At 32.8% G+C, this 21,730-nt stretch overlaps 1 protein-coding gene across 1 annotated transcript; it reads left to right on the top strand.

Annotated features, from left to right (window-relative positions):
• Positions 1-14,708: 14,708 nt before the first annotated feature.
• Positions 14,709-15,623, top strand: LOC308416852 (olfactory receptor 5B3-like; the record flags this gene model as incomplete). The annotated part of the gene is made up of 1 exon (XM_080911943.1): positions 14,709-15,623. The coding sequence occupies one exon, from the start codon at positions 14,709-14,711 to the stop codon at positions 15,621-15,623; it is 915 nt and encodes a 304-aa protein (XP_080768069.1).
• Between the last annotated feature and the right edge of the window lie 6,107 nt (positions 15,624-21,730).

The raw sequence follows: 21,730 nt of genomic DNA, 5'->3' as shown, positions 1-21,730 counted from the left end.
CTCAGTTCTCTTCAGGCAGGACTTGAGTAATGATGGCAGTGTGCCTGATCTTCTTGAGAATCTAGGTCATGATGGAGGCTTTCAATTATATTTTCATATAAAACCTAATGCCAGTACTTTTCAAACTATTCCACAAAATAGAAACAGGTAGCACTACCCAACTCATTCTTCAAAGCCACATTTATGCTAATTTCTAAACCACACAAGGAGCCTACAAAGATAGAGAATTTGAGACCAATTTTTCTCATGAACATTGATGCAAAATTACCCAATAAAATACTTGTTAACCAAATTCAAGAACACAATAAAATAATCATTCACCATGATCAATTAGGCTTCATTCCAGGGATGCAAGCATGGTTCAATATATGGAAATTCATCAACATAATTCATTATATAAACAAACTCTTAGCGGGAAAACACATGATCATCTCCTTAGAAGCTGGGGAAGCATTTGACAAAATTCAACACCCTTTTATGTTAAAAGTCTTGGAAAGATCAGGAATTCAAGGACCATACTTAAACATAGTAAAAGTGACATACAATGAACCATCAGCCAACATAAAATAAATGGTGATAAACTTGAATCGATTCTACTAAAATCAGGAACTAGATGAAACTGATTACTCTCTCTTTATCTATTCAATATAGTACTGAAAGTACTAGCAAGAGCAATCAAACATCAAAAAGCAGCCAATGTGATACAAATACTAAAAGAAGAAGTCAAATATCCCTATTTGCAGATGATATGGTAGTATATTTAAGTGACCCAAAAAATTCCACCAGAGAACTCCTACAGCATATAAACAACTTCAGCAAATTTTCTGGATATAAACTTAAATAAATAAATAGTCTTCTTCTACTCAAAGAATAAAGAGGCTGAGAAAGAAATTAGAGAATCAATATTGTGCACAATAGTCACAAAGAATATAAAATAACTTGGTGAGACACTAACCAAGCAAGTAATGGATCTATATGACAAAAAACTTCAAGTATCTGAAGAAGGAAACTTCTACAGTTTGATCACTAAGTGTGGTTAGCATGACATCTTGACATAATGGATATATATATTTATTATATATATAAATATATAATATATTATCTATATAAATAATCATATATATATAATTTATTACATGGGGAATATATTAAGTTTCTTGAGATACAATTGCTTAAATGTAAAAGCTGATATTGAAGGTAGACATGACACTGTGGGAACATTGCCAGGAAAATAAAAATAACTTCACTTAATATTCATTAACAACTCAAAAAATTTATGAATATATCTGCAATCCCAATATCCAAATATGTATTAATTGCTAGAAAAATGCAACTGTAGCTCACAGAGTAGTTATGATATGATCCAACAATTGATTAGGTAATCTTCATAATTCTATTTTAAATTCCAAAAGCCACTGTGTTTCTTTAGAAGCCAAGATAATAATCTAAATATTACACAGTGAAACTGCATACCTATTTTTCTTTTAAGATAGGAGCACCAACTTCTGCAAACTTTTATGACTGTTATACTGCTTTTCATTACTTTTTACATGGTAAACATAGTTTAACAACTTCTAAATCTTCATCACAATTTTCTAATGGTTCTTTAACGGTTTTTTGAATATGTTCCTTTACACCATCTGTTAAGTGTAACCTTTCCAAACCCATAGTTTGGAACTTAGAATATATAACAGTTAATGAATTGTTGACTTACTGGGTTTTCTAGGACACAAGGTTAAGACACATTTTCCACTGTCTCCTCATCTCTCTAAAAGCTTATACTTAACTGGTGAAACAAAATGAAAATATTATTTTCATTTAGTCTCAATTGAGAGAAAATACAAGTTCTTTCTCCAAATTTTGTACATCTCTTTAATGTACTTGACAATTCCTTATTTATTTATTTATTTATTTATTTATTTATTTATTTATTTATTTATTTAATTTACATTCCAGCTTTTATCCATGTCCTGGTCCACCCTGTGACTGTTCCACATTCCATATTTTTCCCCTATTCACCCATCTCCATGAGGATGTCTCCACTCCCACCAGCAATCTACCAAATCTCTCCTCTCTCCTCTTTCTGGGGTCGCAGTCTCTTGAGGATTAGTTGCATCTTCTCTGACTGAAACGGGACCCAGCGGTTCTCTGCTATATAAAAGTTGGTGACATTATATCAACTGATATCTAGTGCCTGGTTGGTGGTCCAGTGTCTGACAGGTCTCGCTGGTCCTGGATAATGGTACTCCTACAGGCTCAACCAATTTCAGCATTCTGTAACTCTAACCAGACAAGTGAACTATCTCTATGATAGAACTTAATCTCTCAAGAAATAAATCTTAGGTGATATCAGAAAATAGAAAGATATTCCTATAACCTTGGGTTGGTAGAATTAACAAAGTCAAATTTACCAAAAGAAATCTGAAGATTCAACATGATCCCCATCAAGATTCCAACACAATTCTTCAAAGATATTGGAAGAATATTTCTTAATTTCATATGGCAGAACAAAAAGTCCAGACTTTGACTATTTGCATGTTGTGTTTTGTTTTGCATGTACTTTACGCTCATGGTAACTATTAGGTTTTCAATGCATACTGTCAAGCCCTTGAAAAAATCAAGTACTGACTAAAAAATATATTCACATAGTTCTATGTAAAATTATTTTAATATCTGATAAAACAGTACTGACAAAAATGTATAATTTTAAGCAAAAAATGTTTAAAATCTGTACATTTATCTTTGTTTTGTAAAATAAAGTCGTTTTTTAAAAAAAAGTCCAAAATAGCGGAAACAATTCTTAACAATAAAACAACTTCTTGGAGTATGATCATCCATGACCTCAAGCTATACTACCAAGCAATAGTGATAAAAACAACATGGTATTGGTACAGGGACATATAGGTTGATCAATGGAGTAGAACTGCAGACCAATAAATAAAACTACACACTTATAGACACTTGGTGGATGACAAAGAAGCCAAACTATTTACATTATTTAAATGCTACACAATTTTTCTTCAACTTTGCTTGTACCATGATATTCCTTCTTTGTTCGTGAATATTCTATTCATAAAGTTTTACTTCTTAATTAGTTTTGCTATATAAGCATAAGCAAACACAAATGAATACACACATACACAAACATATATACACACATACACACACACACACACACACACACACACACACACACACACACACACACATATATATATATATATATATATATATATATATATATATATATATATATATACATGATCACACACATGGCAGTATGTTGCAACTTTTTACATAACCATATAACCCATACATGCACATAAAAATTAAACATTTTAAATAAAAATAAAACTCAACTTTCAGATTGACATTGACTTTACTCACTGGATCTAAGAAAAGCAATGCTAATGGGGAAATACTGTATTCTCGTACAATATAAAAGAAAAACTAATATTTTTTTCTTTCTATGCAATTGTAAACAAAGCACTGAGATTCAGAACCCAAAAGTGATATACCAAAGGAGTATTGCTGTTTGATGTCTCAAAGTGCAGAGCTTTGTGATCTTTATTAAGATAATGAAATATATTTTGTTTGGGTCTTAAAACTTTATTTATAAACTTGACATGTGGTCTAGATTTGACTTCCGAACTGGAATTTATAGCCTTTACTTTGAAAGTTGTTCTATGCAGTGGCTTCCTAATAAAATTTGAATTTATATATTATTACTTTTTAACACTAGTATTTCTGTATTTGATTTTTATTTCTTTGATATAAGACAAATTTTTGATGTATGTTTCGCAATTATTGTGTATGAATGTTCTTAGTTTTATTGTTTTTGAGTTGTGTGTTTCATAGATAATTCTTACTTAGTTGTATTACAAAGGATATGCCCTGTATCAATATTTTCCAGTGGAATCACAATGTAAAAATTTTAATATACAGTAATTTGCTCATGATTGTGTTTTTTTCCAATTCTTCCCAGAAATAATACAGTGGCAAGAAATTTATAAACAACCAAAAAAATTTATTTTCATTGAGTCTTCTTTTGGTTAGTCAACTGCTCTTGGGACTGAGACCTGCCCTGGATTATGGTTTATATATCTAGTCTGTATCCACTCTGGAAATTTTTCTCTTTACAAGAAGCTTTTTGATCAGGAGTTGAACTCCTTGTTCTCTTTATCTATTACATGTTGGTACTTTATTAAGACTGATTTGTTTTACACATTCATTTATGTCAACATATAATCTTTGAATTGTAAGTAGAAATTATTGTCATAAAAAGGAACACAGTTATAGGATAATTTTTAAAAAGTACATATATAAAGTAAATATATAGTTAGATTTACTTAAAGGATAGTAAAATAACCATGCTTTTTTTTTTTTACTGAAGTACTTATTTATTCTTCATAAAATGCAGTGTTAGGTAGCTGCCACCAGAATGTCATTTCTAGTCACTAGGAGTGCATATGAGAACAGATAAATGCCTATAGTACTTTCTGTCTATTGAGAGGTGCCTGTGTCTAAAAGACAACCACTGGCTTTTTTTGATTAAAATTATTTACTTATCTACATTTCAAAATTTGCCTTCCTTCCTTTTACTCCACCATTGAGTTCTTTACCCCACACCAATGCCCTGTTTCTGAAAAGGTGCTTCCCCTACTCACCCACTTTCACTTCACATCCACCAACATTCCTTTTCTGTAGGGCATCAGGTTTCCATAATAATAAGTGTATTCTCCTCCACTAAAGCCATACAAGTCAGTCCTCTGATACACATGTGCCCAGGGCCACAAACCAGCCATTGTAAGCTCCATAGTCTTTGGCTTACTTTCTTGGATCTTTGAGGTGTTTAGGCTAGTTCACACTGTTGTTCTTCTTCTGGGGTTGCAATCTCCTTCATCTCCTTCAGTCTTTCATCTAACCTTTACGTATGGGTCCCTGGCCTCAAACCAATGGTTGGCTGTATATCTGCATTTGTATCAATCAGTTGTCAATAGATTCTCTCTGAGGACAGAAATACAAGGTTTCTTTATAAAAGCACACATGACTTATTTTCAGTGAAATTATTTTTCTATCTAAGAAAAAGGAACCACTGTATAATATTAACTGGGCCATAGTGCTGAAGATATCTTTGGGCCTTGGTGGTACAGAAGAATTGTGGCATTTAGGGGTTGGGGATTTCTTCATGCTTTACAATGCATTGTGCTATTTGGCTATTTTTTTCATTATCTATTCACTAAGCCTTTTTTATATTGAAGATGGCTGTATGGAGATTTCTCTCTTATATCTCAAGGTAACAAAAGCTGTTACCTGTGGACGCTAAGAATATTAGTAACTAAATTTTATATGAGTGTATACAGTTTTCACATACATTTCAAATGTTGTTTCCTTTCCCAGATTTCCAGGCTCTTGAATTCCCTTCTCCTATCCTCCTAACCCTTCATCCCCCTGCCTCTACTAGAGTGTTTACCCAGCCACCCACTGTGTCCCCATGACATTCCTCTACACTTGGGTATTGAGCTTACACATGGACAAAGGCTCCACCTCTCCTTCATGTTCTGCTAAATATGTGACTGGATCCATGGGTCTCTGCTTGTGTATTGTTTTGTTGGTGGTTTAGTTTCTGGAAACTCTGTTGGGTCTGGTTGTTTTATATTGTTGTTCTCCCTGTGGGGATGAAAACCCCTTCAGTTCCACTGATCCTTTTTCTAACATCTATTTGAGACTCTGATCTCAGTCCAATGGCTGGTTGGGTGCATCTCACCCTGTATTTACCAGGCTCTGTCAGAGACTCTCAGGAGACTGCCAAATCAGCCACCTGTCACCATGCATTTCTTGACATCATCAGTATTGTCTGGGTTTGGTGATTGTACATAGGATGGATTCCCTGGCTGGTGCAATTTCTGTATGTCCTTTCTTTCAGTCTCTGCTCCACATTTTTCTCTGTATTTTCTCCTGTGATCATTATGTGGAGGTCCTTGATCAACTTGAACTTAAGCTTTGTAATAGTGTTTTATAATCACTTACTTCCCTTCTTAATGAAGTTTAATCTGTAAAATGAATCATTTTTTCTTCCAGATCCTTTCACTGATGATCTTATTTAACACCCAGTGTAAATTCATTTAGAATAGACATTGGTACCAGGTTCATAGAGGATTGCTCTGGTAGACATGACCATGCTGGTTTACAGAAGATTGTAGAGAATTTTGGAGGTACGGATTGGAAAAATTTTGAATTCTTTGGTCTTAATGACTGTTATGTTAGGGTATGGAGAATAAGAACTTGAGAGAAGGCCATTCCATGCTAAAACTCAAGTAAATATTTTTTTAGGCTTGGACTCAGGTAAGTAATTTCTATTATCCTTCCTGTATTCCATAGCAGTATCTCCAATAGGGTCCTGCTTATGGGAACACTCCTTCAATGACTCTGCTTTTGGGAAACTTAGCCTTTTGGTGCAGACCCAACTGAACTCTTTCTCACAGACTCTTTCAGTCTTCATGTCTACAGTCATCTGTATTAATTGCAGATGTGCCCAACACACTTCCTTTCAGAGACCCACAGTGGCCACACTGAGCTAGGCATCTGGTATGAAATTTTCCCTATACTTCCTATAAATCATCACAATCTGAGTTCTAAGGTATCCTGCTGGAAAAAATTCAATCTATCATCCCAACGTAATTCACTGTAGCCTCAATATTTTGATGTGGACCCAAGCCCCTCCTGCTAGTTCTGTTATTCCTGTCTAATTTGGCTTTTTTGTCAAAAGCCACGTGTCTATAGGTGTATGGCTTTATTTCTGGGTCTTTGATTCAATAACATTAATCAACCTGTATTTTTATACCAATACCATGCAATTTTATTATTATTGCTATGTAATAAAACTATAGGTTATGAATTCTGATGCCACAGAAGATCATTTATTGTACAGGATTATTTTAGCCTTCATGGATTGTCTTTTGTTTTCCATATAAAGTAGAAAATTGTCCTTACATAATCTGTAAAGAATTGTTTTGAAATATTAATGAGAATTGTAATAAATCTTTTACTATTTTGGTAAGGTATCAAACAACAATTATATAGCTCATTTCACAAGGAAAATTGAAGCTGGTCCCCAACCAGAGTTTATAACCTTATTATTATTGTGCTGGTAGATACCCTGCTTGCTAGTAGAGAAGATAGGTAATTATTAATCTAGCTGTAAAATCTGCCTTCTACAGTGGTGACTTGATTTTGATATATGTTTTTGCAATAGTCCTACATACATTTTGAGAGTAACTGACTACACTTTGATTTGGTTTATGGTCTGCTCTATGCAATAAAACCCATGTGTGGTACTGCTATCGTGGCCTAGATATTGAGACTAAATAGGTTATAAAGCCTGTATAAAACCTAGTATTATTGTTCTCCTAGAAGTACATAACAATAAAATGACCATGAATGACATAATTCAGTGCCTGACTCAGCCACCTTTAGGGAGGTTTATTACAATGATTTATGGCTAACATGGGTACTTGAAAGTGGACCATGCACAGAAAGTAAGAGACTTTAGAGTACTCAGTGGCAAGTATGATGTCTTCCTCAAACCATTTTCATCAAGGCTTCAAAAATATTGAAAGAGACAGAGGTAAGATATCACTCCTAAGAAACAATGTCTTACAGATAGAGTGATTGATATATATATGAGCTCACAGAATCTGGAGTACATATAAGACCTGAGCATTGTTGAGGCAGAAAATGCCTTAATACAAATAACGGCCAGTGAACAGAGAATGAAAATTTTTACCTTGAAACTGTATGTAATTGACAGTCATCGTAAAAGAAACAAATATTATTATTTTCCTTCAGTGGAGTCTCGAACTACCCTTCAGGATATGTCTCATGCCAAAGAGCAATTGGCCAACTCTAATCAAACTCAATGGTATATTTGAAGACTTCAGTTTTATTTTTGTATTATTTTCTTTTCTATTGCTCTATATTTTGCTTCTGTTTTTATACTATTTTAAAGATGAGTTTGTTTATTTATCTGTTTTCCTTGATTGATCTTTTTTTTTAAAGAAAAATAAGGCATAGAACTGGTTAATGGGGATGATCAGGGAGGAGTTTCGTGAAAGAGAAAACCTGATAATACATTAGTTAATATATTAGATAATATATTAGTTAAAGATAGGAATGCAAAAGAAACAGGTAAGCTTGATGTCTGCTTTATATTTTTATAAATCAAAGCAAAAATCTACTAGTGTATTTATATGATATTTTGTAAACAAGTGGTTTCTTCCTATTTGGTGTTAGAAAATCAGTTTTAATTAATAGAAGACTAATTTTAATGATGTGAACTCTTTGGAGAGTATTTATTTCGCAGGAAGCACAGTAAAGATGTGGTCCAGGAAGTGTCAATGCTGAATGTCTGTTGGTGGCTGGATTTTGGAAAGGTGGAAAAGCCAAATTAATAATAGTGTTATCATAATGTATAGTTTTACATACATACAATATAATTCACCAAAACACCAATCACCTAAATCACCAAAGAAGCTGTCACAGCTGATAAAATCAGTACATTTGCAAAGTCAAAATGTTACGTCAGTCGCAGTCCAACTTTAGATTAATGGATTATCTGAAGTAAAAATCAAGAAAATATGTTTACTCATAGTAAGGAGTTTTTATAATAAAATCTGAAAACTACAAAACTTGGTAAGTGGATTCAATGAGAAGGAAACACATCTTGTTTGCAAAGAATGAAATTATCATAGGTTTTGTTAAAATCTTTGTTCAAACCAATCCATGGTCTTCAAACTTCAATTTCTATTAAAATATATTTGACACTCTTCAAAGGGAAATGGAATACACCATGTTTCTTGGAATAAATTGTTACTTGAAATGATGTGATAAATTAGCTACTACATCACAAAATTATAATTCAAAGAAAATAAAATAAGTATGCAAAGGATACATCTTAGAAAAGGTTCATTGCATTTGCCTGAACAGTGAGTAGGAAATACAAACATCCAATTATCCATCAGTAGCTGATAGGATAAAGACATCATGGACTGTGCACATCATAAAACCCTGTTCATTCTTAATAAAATGAAATTTTATTTGCAGCAAAATGGATGGACTTGAGGTCATTCTGATAGGGACAACAAGTAGACTGACAACAGGTCAACAATTACTGATTATACTCATTCATATATGGATCCTGAAAACTCGGTCTCACAGAACTTGAGAATTGACTAGTGGTAACAAATGGGTAAAGACTAGAAGATGAAGGGGGATCAGAGATGGATAGAATATCTTATTGCACAATGCATTAGAATATGCATTGCAATGTTTATGCTGATCTGAAGAAGAAGGTGTTTTTTGAAGAGATAATAGTTCTTTGATCCCCACAGGCAAATTAATTGTCTCATTTGTAGAATGGGTTGATGTATCAGTTACATATTCTCAAGCGGGGGCGATCTTTAGAGACTTCCAACTCTCTGTAATTATTCCAGTTTTCACATATTACCCAAAGTGAACCAACATCATATATTTTATAAGAAAAGCAAAATTATGCACTGTACATTCTTTATTTGTATGAACAGTAATCATTGTGAGTACACAACAACCCTTTTCTAACCTCACGATTTATTACCAAGCTTCAGTCATGGTGAGCAAAGTTATCCAAGAGAAAATCTATGTATTCTTCAATGATAACTTCAAACAATATTTTATTGCCTCCTTTAATTATTTATTATTTGTAGACAATATATAAAGTGTGATAAAAACTAAAGTACTTTTGCAAGTAATAATAAGATGAATGACTCTTCTAAGAATATAGAAGGACTATGGGTTATACTTAAAATATGACCACTGTTGATATTCATTCTACCCTGATTTAAAGTGAATTTTGATCTCTTCTCAAGAAAGATATCTAGCAGTACTTACTAAATATGATATAGATGGATTTATTATTTCATAACCACTTTTTAAATTGGATATTCTTTCTCACATAGTTAAGCAGCATACCACTTTCAAGTTCCAAGACTATTCAAGTTAGAAGTCTAACTTATGCAGCAGTATTGGGAAACATTTATCAATTCTTGTTTGAAGACAGAAAGAGATGATTTCAAAAGCCTTATCATAAAATAAAGGTAAGAATGAAGCATAAATGTTAATATATATATATATATATAGATAGATAGATAGATCATAATTTCTTCAAAGATTTATTTTACAAGGGATGTATCATAAAATTTGAAGATGTGTGAAAGAAATATTTTGATTTATGATTAGGGATGATCTTGTGAACTGTTCAATTGAATTTCATTGAAGGTTGGAAACACACAGAGTGAGACAGAGAGACATAAAGATGAAGTTGAATAGGGAGAGGGAGATGAGTGAAAGAAAAAAAACCAAACTCAGATTAACTTACCCTCTTGATTATGAGTTATACTTCCTGTACAAATTTAAAACATTACATAGTTGAAATTCAAATTTAGAAATATTAAATGTGGTTACTATACTAGAAAATTTCAAGTTAATATTTTTAAAAGGGTGTGATGTCTCAACACTATTGGTATAATTATCAGACTCTTGCAATAACTTGAGACTTTTACAACTTTGAAAATCTATGAAATGTGACCATGATATGACTGTATTAAAAGAAAGATTGAAGAACTCTTTGTCCAAATGAAAACAAGAACAACATGGAAGAAATTTTCTTTTTCAAAATAAGTTGTTCAGATGAATTTCAGAAAGTTATTTGCTTTTAGTAAGAAAACATAAATTCTGGAGTATGCAGTCACTGACATCAGGTTTTAAAAATGAGAAATTGGTCATAGAAATATCAATATATCACTCATGGCAGCTGAATCTCTGCATTGCAAATAGTGTCCTTGTTCAAAATGTGGTACTTGTTGTCCTATCCAAATAGCAACATGAGAGCCTTTGTTCCCGAAGTAAACACTCAAATGTCAGTTTTCTATTATGTATTTTTTTAGTCTCACAATGCTAACCAAATTAAGTATAATTTATAATTTTCATACTTCAGATGGAAATAAGATATTGAAAGATAAATGTCAGTTATCTTCTGAAAGAACCTGAATACTCTCCTGCATATACCTGAGGATTTATATTAGTTAGATTTTCCTCTACTGGTTGAATTACTATCTTAGTCTCTGAGATACCTAAGTACTTAATCATGCATTGAAATATGATATCATTCAGTAGTTAAACTCATCTTTAACCTCAGTTTATAATCACACATATTTATGAACATACAAGTAATTATCATGAACTACTGCAGAAGTGGCCCAAAAGTCAAATAAGGACCACATTTTTTTTTGGTGAATTTTGTCATTAAAGGAGGACTCATGTAGTTTGTACTGGAATTCCAGGGCGGGAATGTAGGAGAAAGGGATTAGTGGGCAAGGGAGCACTCTCATAGAGGAAGGGGTAGGGGAATAAGATAGAGCAATTTGAGAGGAAATCAGAAGAGGGGACAACATATGAAATGCAAGTAAATAAAACATGCAATTAAAAAATAGAACTCATGTAGTTTTTCAGGGTTTTATTTATTTGGTTATGCCTCCATATTAAGTTCATTTTTTGTGAACAATGTGTTGAACAAATTAATCACTAAGTTAATTGCTAAATGGTAAAATTGAGTCAAAAGGTTTAAATTCAATTTAACTTAAATTGACTTTAAACTTACTTAGGAATTATTCAGCATAAGTTAAATTTGTATATGATTAAAAAAAGACGACAAGTAAAATTCATGCTACTACTAATGAATTATTCACCTTCTTGTGTAAATTTATAGGAATGTAAAATGAACCATTAGTGAATGGATATTGTGAGGGCAAAATAAAATTGTCCATTGCAAATTTTATTGGGTATTTTATTTATTTACATTTCACAAGTTATCTCCTTTTCCTGTTTCCCCTTACAAACTCCTTATTTAATTTCCCTTTATTGTGCTTCTGTGCAGGTGCTCCTCCCAAATTCTCGCAAAACTGCCTCACTGACATCGCATTCCTCTACTCTGGGATATAAAGCCTTCATAGGACCAAGGGCCTCCCCTACTATTAATGACAGACAAGGCCACTTCAGCTCCATCAGTCATTTGCCTAACTTCTGCATTGGGGTGACTGTGATGAGTTTGATGGTTTTCACCAAGCATCATCATGTGCATTGGTCAGTATCTAACAAAGCCTCTTAGGAGACAGCTATATCAGGCTCTTCCCAGCAAGCACTTCTTTGATTTAGTAATAGTGTCTGAGTTTGGTGTCTGCATGTGGTATGGATTCTAAAGTGAGTCATTCTCTGGATGGCCTTTCCTTCATTCTCTTCTATACTCTTTGTCCCCGCATTTTCTTTAGACAGTGACAATTCTGCATTCAAAATTTTGGAGATGGGCATGTGGCTTTTTCCTCAACCAGGGGGTAATGCTTCAACTTTGGTTATGGTCTAAACAGGTTCTCCCTCCCCTTTGTGGGGCATTTCAGCTAATAAAATTTTTGTTGGGTCCTGGGAGGCTTTTGCTTTTTGAGCATCTGTGACTTTCTGGTTGCTACACCCAGTTCTGCTTCCCACATTGCTACACATCCCTCTGTTAATTTCCTGACCATCTGTACATCTCTCCCATCTGTTCTCATACCTAGTTCTGCCCCTCGTTTTTCCTTACCTCTTCACATTCTTCTAATTCCCTCCCACCCTTTATATTTCTTGATTATTTTGTTTCCCCTTTTAAGTAGGACTGAAGCGTCCACTCTTTGGTTTTCAATCCTCTTGAGCTTTATGTGGTCTGTGAGTTGTATAATAGGCATTCCAATTATTTTGCCTAAAACCCACATATCAGTGAGTACCTACCACATACCATGTGTCTTCTTATGTGACTAAATTACATCACTCAGGATGACATTTTCTTTTATCTTTTTTTCTGGCAGTCAAGTTTTTTTTTAATTTACACAAAGTTCACAGAACAAAGAGAGACTGATTATGGAATTAATGAAGATTATGTGTTTGATTTTCCATTATGTGTCTAGGGTTCCAAGTGTATTTAGAATTAGAAAATATAGCAGAATATATTTTATTCTTTTTTTCGTGAATATAAGTGCAAATATTCTCTAATGAATACTTGCAAACATAATTCAGGAACATATAAAGATAATCAAGCATGATAAATAGTTAAATGTAGTGGTTTTTTTACATTTTATTTTATACTTTCTTTACTTATATCACAAATGTCATTCCTCTTCCCGATTTTCTTTCTGTAATCCCTCTATTCCTCATGCTCTCTCCTGCCTCTGTGGGTGGGCTCCAGTTTCTAGTCACCCATTCTCTCCCAACTCACTGTCCTGGTGTTCTCCTACCCTGGGTTATTGAACCTTCACAAGACTAAGTGTCTCTCTTCCCATCGATGCCCTATAAGGTCACCCTCTCTTACATATGTGACTGGAGCCATGTGTCCCTTTATGTGTACTTTTTGGATGGTGGTTTAATATCTGGGAGTTCTAGGGTGTCAGGTTGGTTGATATTGTATTTTCTTTATTTGTTCATTTGCCTACAAATGTCATGAAGTCATTGTTTTTAATAGCATAATAGTATTTCTTTGTGTAAATATACCAAATTTTCTGTATCCATTCCATTGTTAAGGAACATCTGGGTTGTTTATATTTTCTGGCTATTATAAATATGGCTGCTATGAAGATAGAAGAGCATGTGTTTTTACTACATGTTGCAGTATTCTTTTGTCTATATGCCCAGAAATGTTATAGCTGGGTCCTTAGGTAGTAGTACTATGTCCAACTTTCTGAGGAACCCACAGACTGATTTCCAGAGTGGTTGTAACAGCTTTCAATCACATCAGAAATGTAGGAGTTTTTCTCTTTCTCCATGTCCTTGCCAGCATCTGCTGTCACCTGATGTATTATCTTAGTCATTCTGACTGGAGAGACGTCAATTTGCATTTCCCTGATGACTAAGGATGTTGGACATTTCTTTAGGTGCTTCTGAGCCTTTTGAGGTTCCTCAGTTGAGAGTCTATTGTTTAGTTCTGTTCTCCAGTTTTAACAGGGTTATTTGGTTCTCTGAAATCTAACATCTTGAGTTCTATTTTTTGTATGTTGGATATTAGCCTTCCATCACATGTTAGATTGGTCAAAATACTTTCCCAATATGTTGGTTGCTGTTTTGTCCTATTGACAGTCTACTTTTCCTTATAGAAGCTGTGAAATTTTATGAGGTTCCAATTTTCAATTGTTGATATTAGAGAAAAAACCATTGGTGTTTTGTTCAGGAAAATTTTCCATCCTCATTTATTCAATTGCCTCTTTCTTTTCTATTAGATACAGTATCTGGTATTATGTAGTGGTCCTTGATCCATTACCATATTTTTGACAGAAGCAAATGGAAATTAGAGGTTTAAGTACTATTGGAAGGAAAAAGCTGTCAAATAAGTTTTTCTACACTAATTATGTTCATTATATTATTTAATTGTGTATCTCTATGATTTCAAATTCACAAAATTTCAAATTTATGCATGTTATCATGTACAGTGTTGTGCTAAACTGTTGTCTTTGGTTTTCAAGTTTTCTCATATTTTGATTATAAAGTTTATAATTACAATGATAGTATATATAATATTCTCATACAGTTTGTTTACCATTTCATTTCTTTATCACATTGTAATTTTTAATGTTCTATTACTCCAGAGATTGTTCAACATAATGGAGAACAAGACAGAAGTGACAGAGTTTTTTCTGCTGGGACTCACTGATGACCCAGGTCTACAGATTCCACTCTTCTTCACATTTCTTGTCATTTACACAGTCACTCTGGTGGGAAATCTGGGGATGATCCTATTAATACTCATGGACTCACGGCTCCACACTCCAATGTATTTTTTCCTAGGTAACTTATCTCTGGTAGACTTTTGTTACTCTTCAGCAGTCACTCCAAAAGTCATGTCTGGTTTTCTTGTAGGAGACAAGATCATTTCCTACAATGACTGTGCTGCTCAAATGTTCTTCTTTGCAGGATTTATTACTGTAGAAAATTATCTGTTGGCCTCAATGGCCTATGATCGCTATGCAGCAGTGTGTAAGCCTCTACATTATACTACCACCATGACTACAAGTGTGTGTACATGGCTGATCATTGGCTCTTATCTCATTGGTTTCCTGAATGCCTCTATCCACATAGGAGATACATTTCAGCTCTATTTCTGTGAGTCTAATATTGTCCATCACTTTTTTTGTGATATTCCAGCAGTCATGGTTCTCTCTTGTTCTGACAGACATGCCAGTGAGCTGGTACTTGTCTACATAGTGAGCTTTCACATATTTTTTGCCTTTATAGTTATTTGGATATCTTATGTATTTATTTTTGTCACCATCCTGAAGATGCCCTCAGCTGCAGGACATCACAAGGCTATATCTACCTGTGCCTCCCACTTCACTGCAGTCTCCATTTTCTATGGAACTAGTATTTTTATGTATGTACAGCCCAGCTCCAGTCACTCCATGGACACAGATAAAATTGCCTCGGTATTCTACACGATGGTCATTCCCATGCTAAACCCTCTGGTCTACAGTTTGAGGAATAAGGAGGTGAAGAATGCATTCAAAAAGATTATTTTGTAGTTACCATGATCTTTATGACTTTGCTTTCTGACTTCAGAGACTCATGATATTTGGATGCATTCTTTCCTGATAATCTCTAATTATTTAGTTATGCCTAAAATACACATTTTTCAAGTTATAAGAAACATTGGTTTACAGAAACAAACAGGAAAAGTTAAGTTCAAAAATACATATCTGACTGAGACTATCTAAAACACTCAGGAGTTGCTTACATAAATTTTCAATTGTGGTATCAATAGATTGTTTTTTTTTTAATTTTATATTAAGATGTTAGTATACAACGTATAAGTGTTGAAAGAAGCATGTAAGGAGAATCTGTACACATGGACATTATAGAGTGAAAGACACTTGTGGATCTGAAAAAAATTTCTGAACTAAATGGAACATGATTTTTCAGGAGTTATTATCTACTAATTTAATTTGACTCAGATTTATCCAGGTAATTTGTGAGATATTTGGTTATATGTGTCTTTAAATAGCTTCTTAAAGCTCTGAACACCCTAGAAACAACTTAAAGACTGTGCGAAGTTCAACAAAAAAGGAATATATTTTAATTAAAATAGAACTGTATCACATCCCCCTTTCCTCCCTACAGCCCCTCCTAGTCTCTCTCATATCCCCTCAAAATAATAGCCTTTTTTCCTATATTGTTGTTACATATATACATATATGCATATGTACCCACAAATAATTACAACCTTAAAACTGTATTAAAAAATAAAAAAAATTAAAAATAAATAAATAAATAAATAAATAGCTTCTTAAAAACATGTTGTACTTTCAGAAAAAGTTTTATAATTATGTGTCCTCAATGTTTATGTCCAGTGCCTCACCCATTTTGGCTTTACTGACTAGAACAGAAATCTGTGAAAAGTCTAGTTCTACTCCACACTGTCTCTGTTGCTGGATCTCTCTTTTTCCCTGTTACCTCACATTCTCTTTTTCTCCCCTTTTATCTTTTATATTTTCATTCTTCCAATCTCTGTTTTCTTCCCATCTACATTCTCATTTATCTATTGCATTTGTCTTCTCTCACTTTTTGTTGTAACAATTTCTTTTTGAGCTACAATATTGTCATTAGCCAGTTTAATTTTTCCTTTTTTAGGATCCTGAATTCAGACTGAATTTACTACAAGCTTTCATTATTCTCTAGATTTTGACCAACATATTGGGGATATTATATACATTATGATCACATAAAGCTATACACATAATTTATTTATGCTTCCTAAGAACATGGGTGAACCCATATTTTATTTTATTTTATGTACTTTTGTTTTAGTGAAGAGCCCCAAAATATACAGCAGTATGTATTGCTAATAATTTAATTTCTAAGTTGGATATAATGATGTAAAACTTTCTTATTCCTTATTTATTTCACTGTTATTCCTGGAGTCCAGTTTCAGAATATGCTTTATTAAATGACAGTGTCTTTTTTGTATATTTTACTGAAATATGTCCTACACTGACATCACTTATGGATTAGTAATTTTTCTTGACCATATATTTTTATTTTAATTTTCAGAAGGACAAATTGTCAGAGGAGCTAGAAATATAATAGTTTTAAAATAAATATTTTTATCTATTACTAAATATTCTAGACTGTTTATATTAAAGTAGTATAATATCTGAAAGTGCCATTCCTTTCCTATATTAGATGAGTTGCATTTTATTCCGCCTTAGTCTCAGTCATATCACTGATTATTCTTTTTTAGAATTTTTTATTAATTTTCTTTCTTATAACATTATTTAAAGAAGAAAGATACATGTACAGATTTTGAAAAGCATTTTGGCAATTCTTTTAGAGGTTTGATAGCACGCCTTGAAATCCCACTAGTCACCATAAGCATAAAGTACATGTAGAACAGAACAGAACATAGTGACAGTGAGAGTTTACTTGGTGTGTATCGATTAAACATAATAATCTTTGAATACCAAAAATTGCCACAAGGCTATATTCCTAGCTCTTGGATTATTAATGATTTAAGATCTATATTTTTATAGTTGCAATTATGATCTTGTTTCAGGACCTATTACATTTCTTTTGAGAAAATTTCTCACATTTTCAATCCTTCCGTTAGGTGTTCTCTTGACATAGGCCCCTTTCCCCCACCTTCATAAAAGGGTTAACTTCAACTCACTGGATAATCTGTCATTCCACACTTTCCTAGTTAGCTTTGTAGATTTTAGTGACTATGTATTCACCTTCTTGATACTTTCTATCTTTCACATGTAGAATATAAATTTCTTGGGAGCAGAAAATATTTTGTTCAAATATATTTCTACTTTTACACACACATACTCACACTCAAACATTCACTTGCACACACACACACACACACACACACACACACACACACACACACAACAGAAGGTCTTAGGATCAAATTAGACAAAACTTTAAAATATTTTTCATGTACATAAAATTACTATAAACAAACTTACTATGTATAATTAATATATCCAAATAATGTAATGATGGTTAACAGTTTATCATATGTCTGTGTTGTAATAACTTTTAGAAAACGTTTGATTATTGAATAAAATTTCTTCTGAATTTCATTTAACTCATATTTTGAACTCTTAAATCATCCATTATAACCCTGAATCTTATATAAGAATTATTTTTTAACAACTTTATTTTACAAAACAAAGATTAATGTACAGATTTTAAGCATTTTTTTGCATAAAACTATACAATTCATTTTTGTCAGTACTTTTTTTTATAGGTTTGAAAGTGTGATAAAGATCCAACCATGATCAATGAGCATAAAGTACATGTAAAACAAGATGCAACCTGGAAATAGTCAAAGTTTTCTTGGTGTGTAAAGATTTTTTTTTTTTTTACAATGAGCAGACAGTACATGTAATACAGGGTACAACCTGGAATTTGTCATTGTGTTCTTGGTGGGTAAGGATTGAGCATGACTATTTTTGTTTTGTTTTGCTTTGTTTTCTTTTCTTTTTTTCTTGGACTTCATACAGTCTGTGAGTAGTTTCTGGGGCAGTCCAAGCCTCTGGGGTTAGCATCCCACTATCAGTGACTGCATATTATGTCTGTTCTTTTGTGACTGGGTTATCTCACTCAGGATGATATTCTCTAGATGCAGCCATTTTCTTAAGAATTTGGTTAAGTCATTGTTTCTGGTGGCTGAGTAGTATTCCATTTTGTAAATGTACCACAATTTTTGAATCCATTCATCTTCTGAAGGACACCTGGGTTCTTTCCAGCTTCTGGCTATTATAAATAGAGCTGCTATGAACATTCTGGTGCATATATCTTTGTTGTGTACTAAGGTGTCTCAGGGGTATATGCCCAGAAGTGGAATAGCTGGGTCTTCAGGTAATACTATGTCAAATTTTCTGAGGTATCACCAGACAGATTTCCAGAGTGGTTGCATTAGTTTGCAATCCCACCAACAGTGGAGAAGTGTTCCTCTTTCTCTGCAACCTCGCTAGCATCTGTTGTCATCTGAGTTTTGGCTCTTGGCCAATCTGACTGGTGTGAGGTGGAATCTCAGGGTAGTTTTGATTTGCATTTCCTTGATGGCTAAGGATGTCGAGCACTTCTTCAGATATTTTTCAGCCATTCGATATTCCTCAACTGAGAACGTTTTGTTTAGCTCTGTACCCCATTTTTAATAGGGTTATTTGATTCTCTGATGTCTAGCTTTTTTAGTTCTTTTGAATTGTTATGTGGAGTCACATTCAGCTTTTGTCTTAAGAAATAATGGTAATTTTCTGCTCTACTGAAATACTACTTTGTATGTTCTTAATAATTTCCATTCCTCTTCCTCTGTCTAATTAATTCCTGAAATTTCATATATTCAGAAGCACATCAAAATTTAAGTATGTTTTGTGAGGAATTGATATCTAATTAAGTGATAAGTTTTATGTCACATAGTACAGTCCTATAATTTATTAAAAATACTAAATATATTATGTCCCTGTGTGTGTATTTTTTAAAACGTAAGAAAAATGACACAACTTCTTCCTACATACTTACCCTTATACACATAGCCTTGTGTTGCTCTACTTACCAAATATTATTTTTTTCTGAAACAGAAGATATTAGAGAAGACACCAACTGGACTAAGAGCTGAGAATTGATTTGGGGATGTTCATCTATAAATGAGACATCTGTAATTAGCCTTATACATTTTATAGGAAGTCTATTGTTATATTGCTATATCAATGGATAATCCCACAGCTATACACATGTTGGTAGAAGGCAAAAAATCATATCTCCAGAACAAGAACTATAGACAACTAGGGCTGAGTGGGTGAATTAACTTCTTTGAAAGATAAGGCCCTTAGTTATTCAATATAATGTGGTTCAACCTCAATTATTTAAGGAAAATACATAATAAATGGCTTCAAACAGCTTCATGTAACAGCAGTAGCAATGACAACAGCAATACAAAAATAATGATAATGATAGTAGTGATTCCAAAACCACCATCAATTGAAATGGTGAAGTTTAATCTAAAAATATCTTGCGATAACTCATGAAAATCAATTTTGTTTTTAAATCAGGCACTTGCAGGATTGGACTGGATACAGCAACTTCAGCACTATTGCCAGAAGAGTAAATATTTCTTCTAGACTAATGTCTATGTAATAATGCCATTTATTTAGGTGTTAAAATGGCAATCAAAAGAGTTACCACATTTTCACTCCCACAAAGATTAGAAGTAGCCAGGCACGTTATGTTTTTAATTTGAGAAAAGAAATCAAAAGTGCCAATTATAGTATAATGGTTGATATGTTTGATGATAAGACATTTTTAGTAGAACAGATGTAGAGAACATAAATTATTTTGTAATGTTAGAGGTTTCCAAGTCCAAAATGAAGAAGCCAACAAATCAAGTAGTTTAAATAATGGTTCTTTCCATATTGCCAATGTTTTTGCTCTAATTCTCATAAGAGATAGCAAATACCTAGGAGCTTAGAAGTTTCACAGAAAACAAAATTCTGTCATTATGAATGGATACAACAATTGTGGTACATTTATACAATGGAGTACTGCTCAGCATTCAAAAACTATGACTTAATGAAATTCTTAAGAATATGGAGGCATCTAGAGAATATCATCCTGAATGAGGTAACCCAGTCACAAAAGAACAGACATAATATGCAGTCACTGATAACTGGATACTAACCCCAGAAAGCTCTAAACACCCAAGAAACAATTCACAGACTATACGAAGTTCAAGAAAAAACAACGCCCCCCCCCCAAAAAAAGAAAGAAAATGAAAACACCAAGAAAACTTTGACTATGTCCAGGTTACATCTTGTTTTACATGTACTTTATGCTCAAAGTAACTAGTAAGATTTTTTTATTAAATAACTTTATTTTTAAAAACAAAGATAAATTTGCAAATTTTAAGCATTTTTGCATAAGTATATGAATACATTTTTGTCATTGCTTGGCTCTTTTTTTTAAGGTTTCATAGTGTGGATTAAGATCTTACAGGTTACAATGAGCATAAAGTACATATAAAACAGGATGTAACGTGGAATTCGTCAGTTTTTTTTGTGTGTAAGGAGTAAACATAATGCTTTTTCTTTCCTTTTTTATTTTCTTTTCTTAATATTTTAAGGCATACTGAAAAAATGTATTTGCATTTTTTATGCATAAATGCCTAAAATCTGTACATTCATCATTGTTTATTTAAATAAAGTTGTTCCATTAAACAAAATAAAATAAATGAAGTAGAAGAAAGAAAAAAAGAAAGGGCCTACCTAGTTCCCTAAGAGTCTCTCTACATTTACATTTAGCCATAATGATGTGGAAATAGTTTTATTAATTCCCATGAGAAAGAGATATATTTTATGCTTTTTTGTTTTTTATTGAAAAACTTTATTTTAAGATACAATGATAAATGTACAAATTTTAAGTATTTTCCATAAATTTATACAAATATATTTTTGTAAGTTTGTAATTAAATATTTGTGTACACATGTACATACACATCTGTATATATGTAAGAATAGTATAGGAAAAGCGGCTATTAATTTGAGGGGATAGAAGAGAAACTGGGAAGGGCTGAAGGGAGGAAAGGAGGATGTGATACAGTTCTACTTTAATTAAAATATTTTTTTTC

The sequence above is a fragment of the Micromys minutus genome (genome assembly GCF_963924665.1).
Source record: "Micromys minutus genome assembly, chromosome: 2".
Lineage (NCBI taxonomy): Eukaryota > Metazoa > Chordata > Mammalia > Rodentia > Muridae > Micromys > Micromys minutus.
Note: the sequence above shows the minus strand (reverse complement) of the source record. Positions and strands in the feature narration are given on the sequence as shown.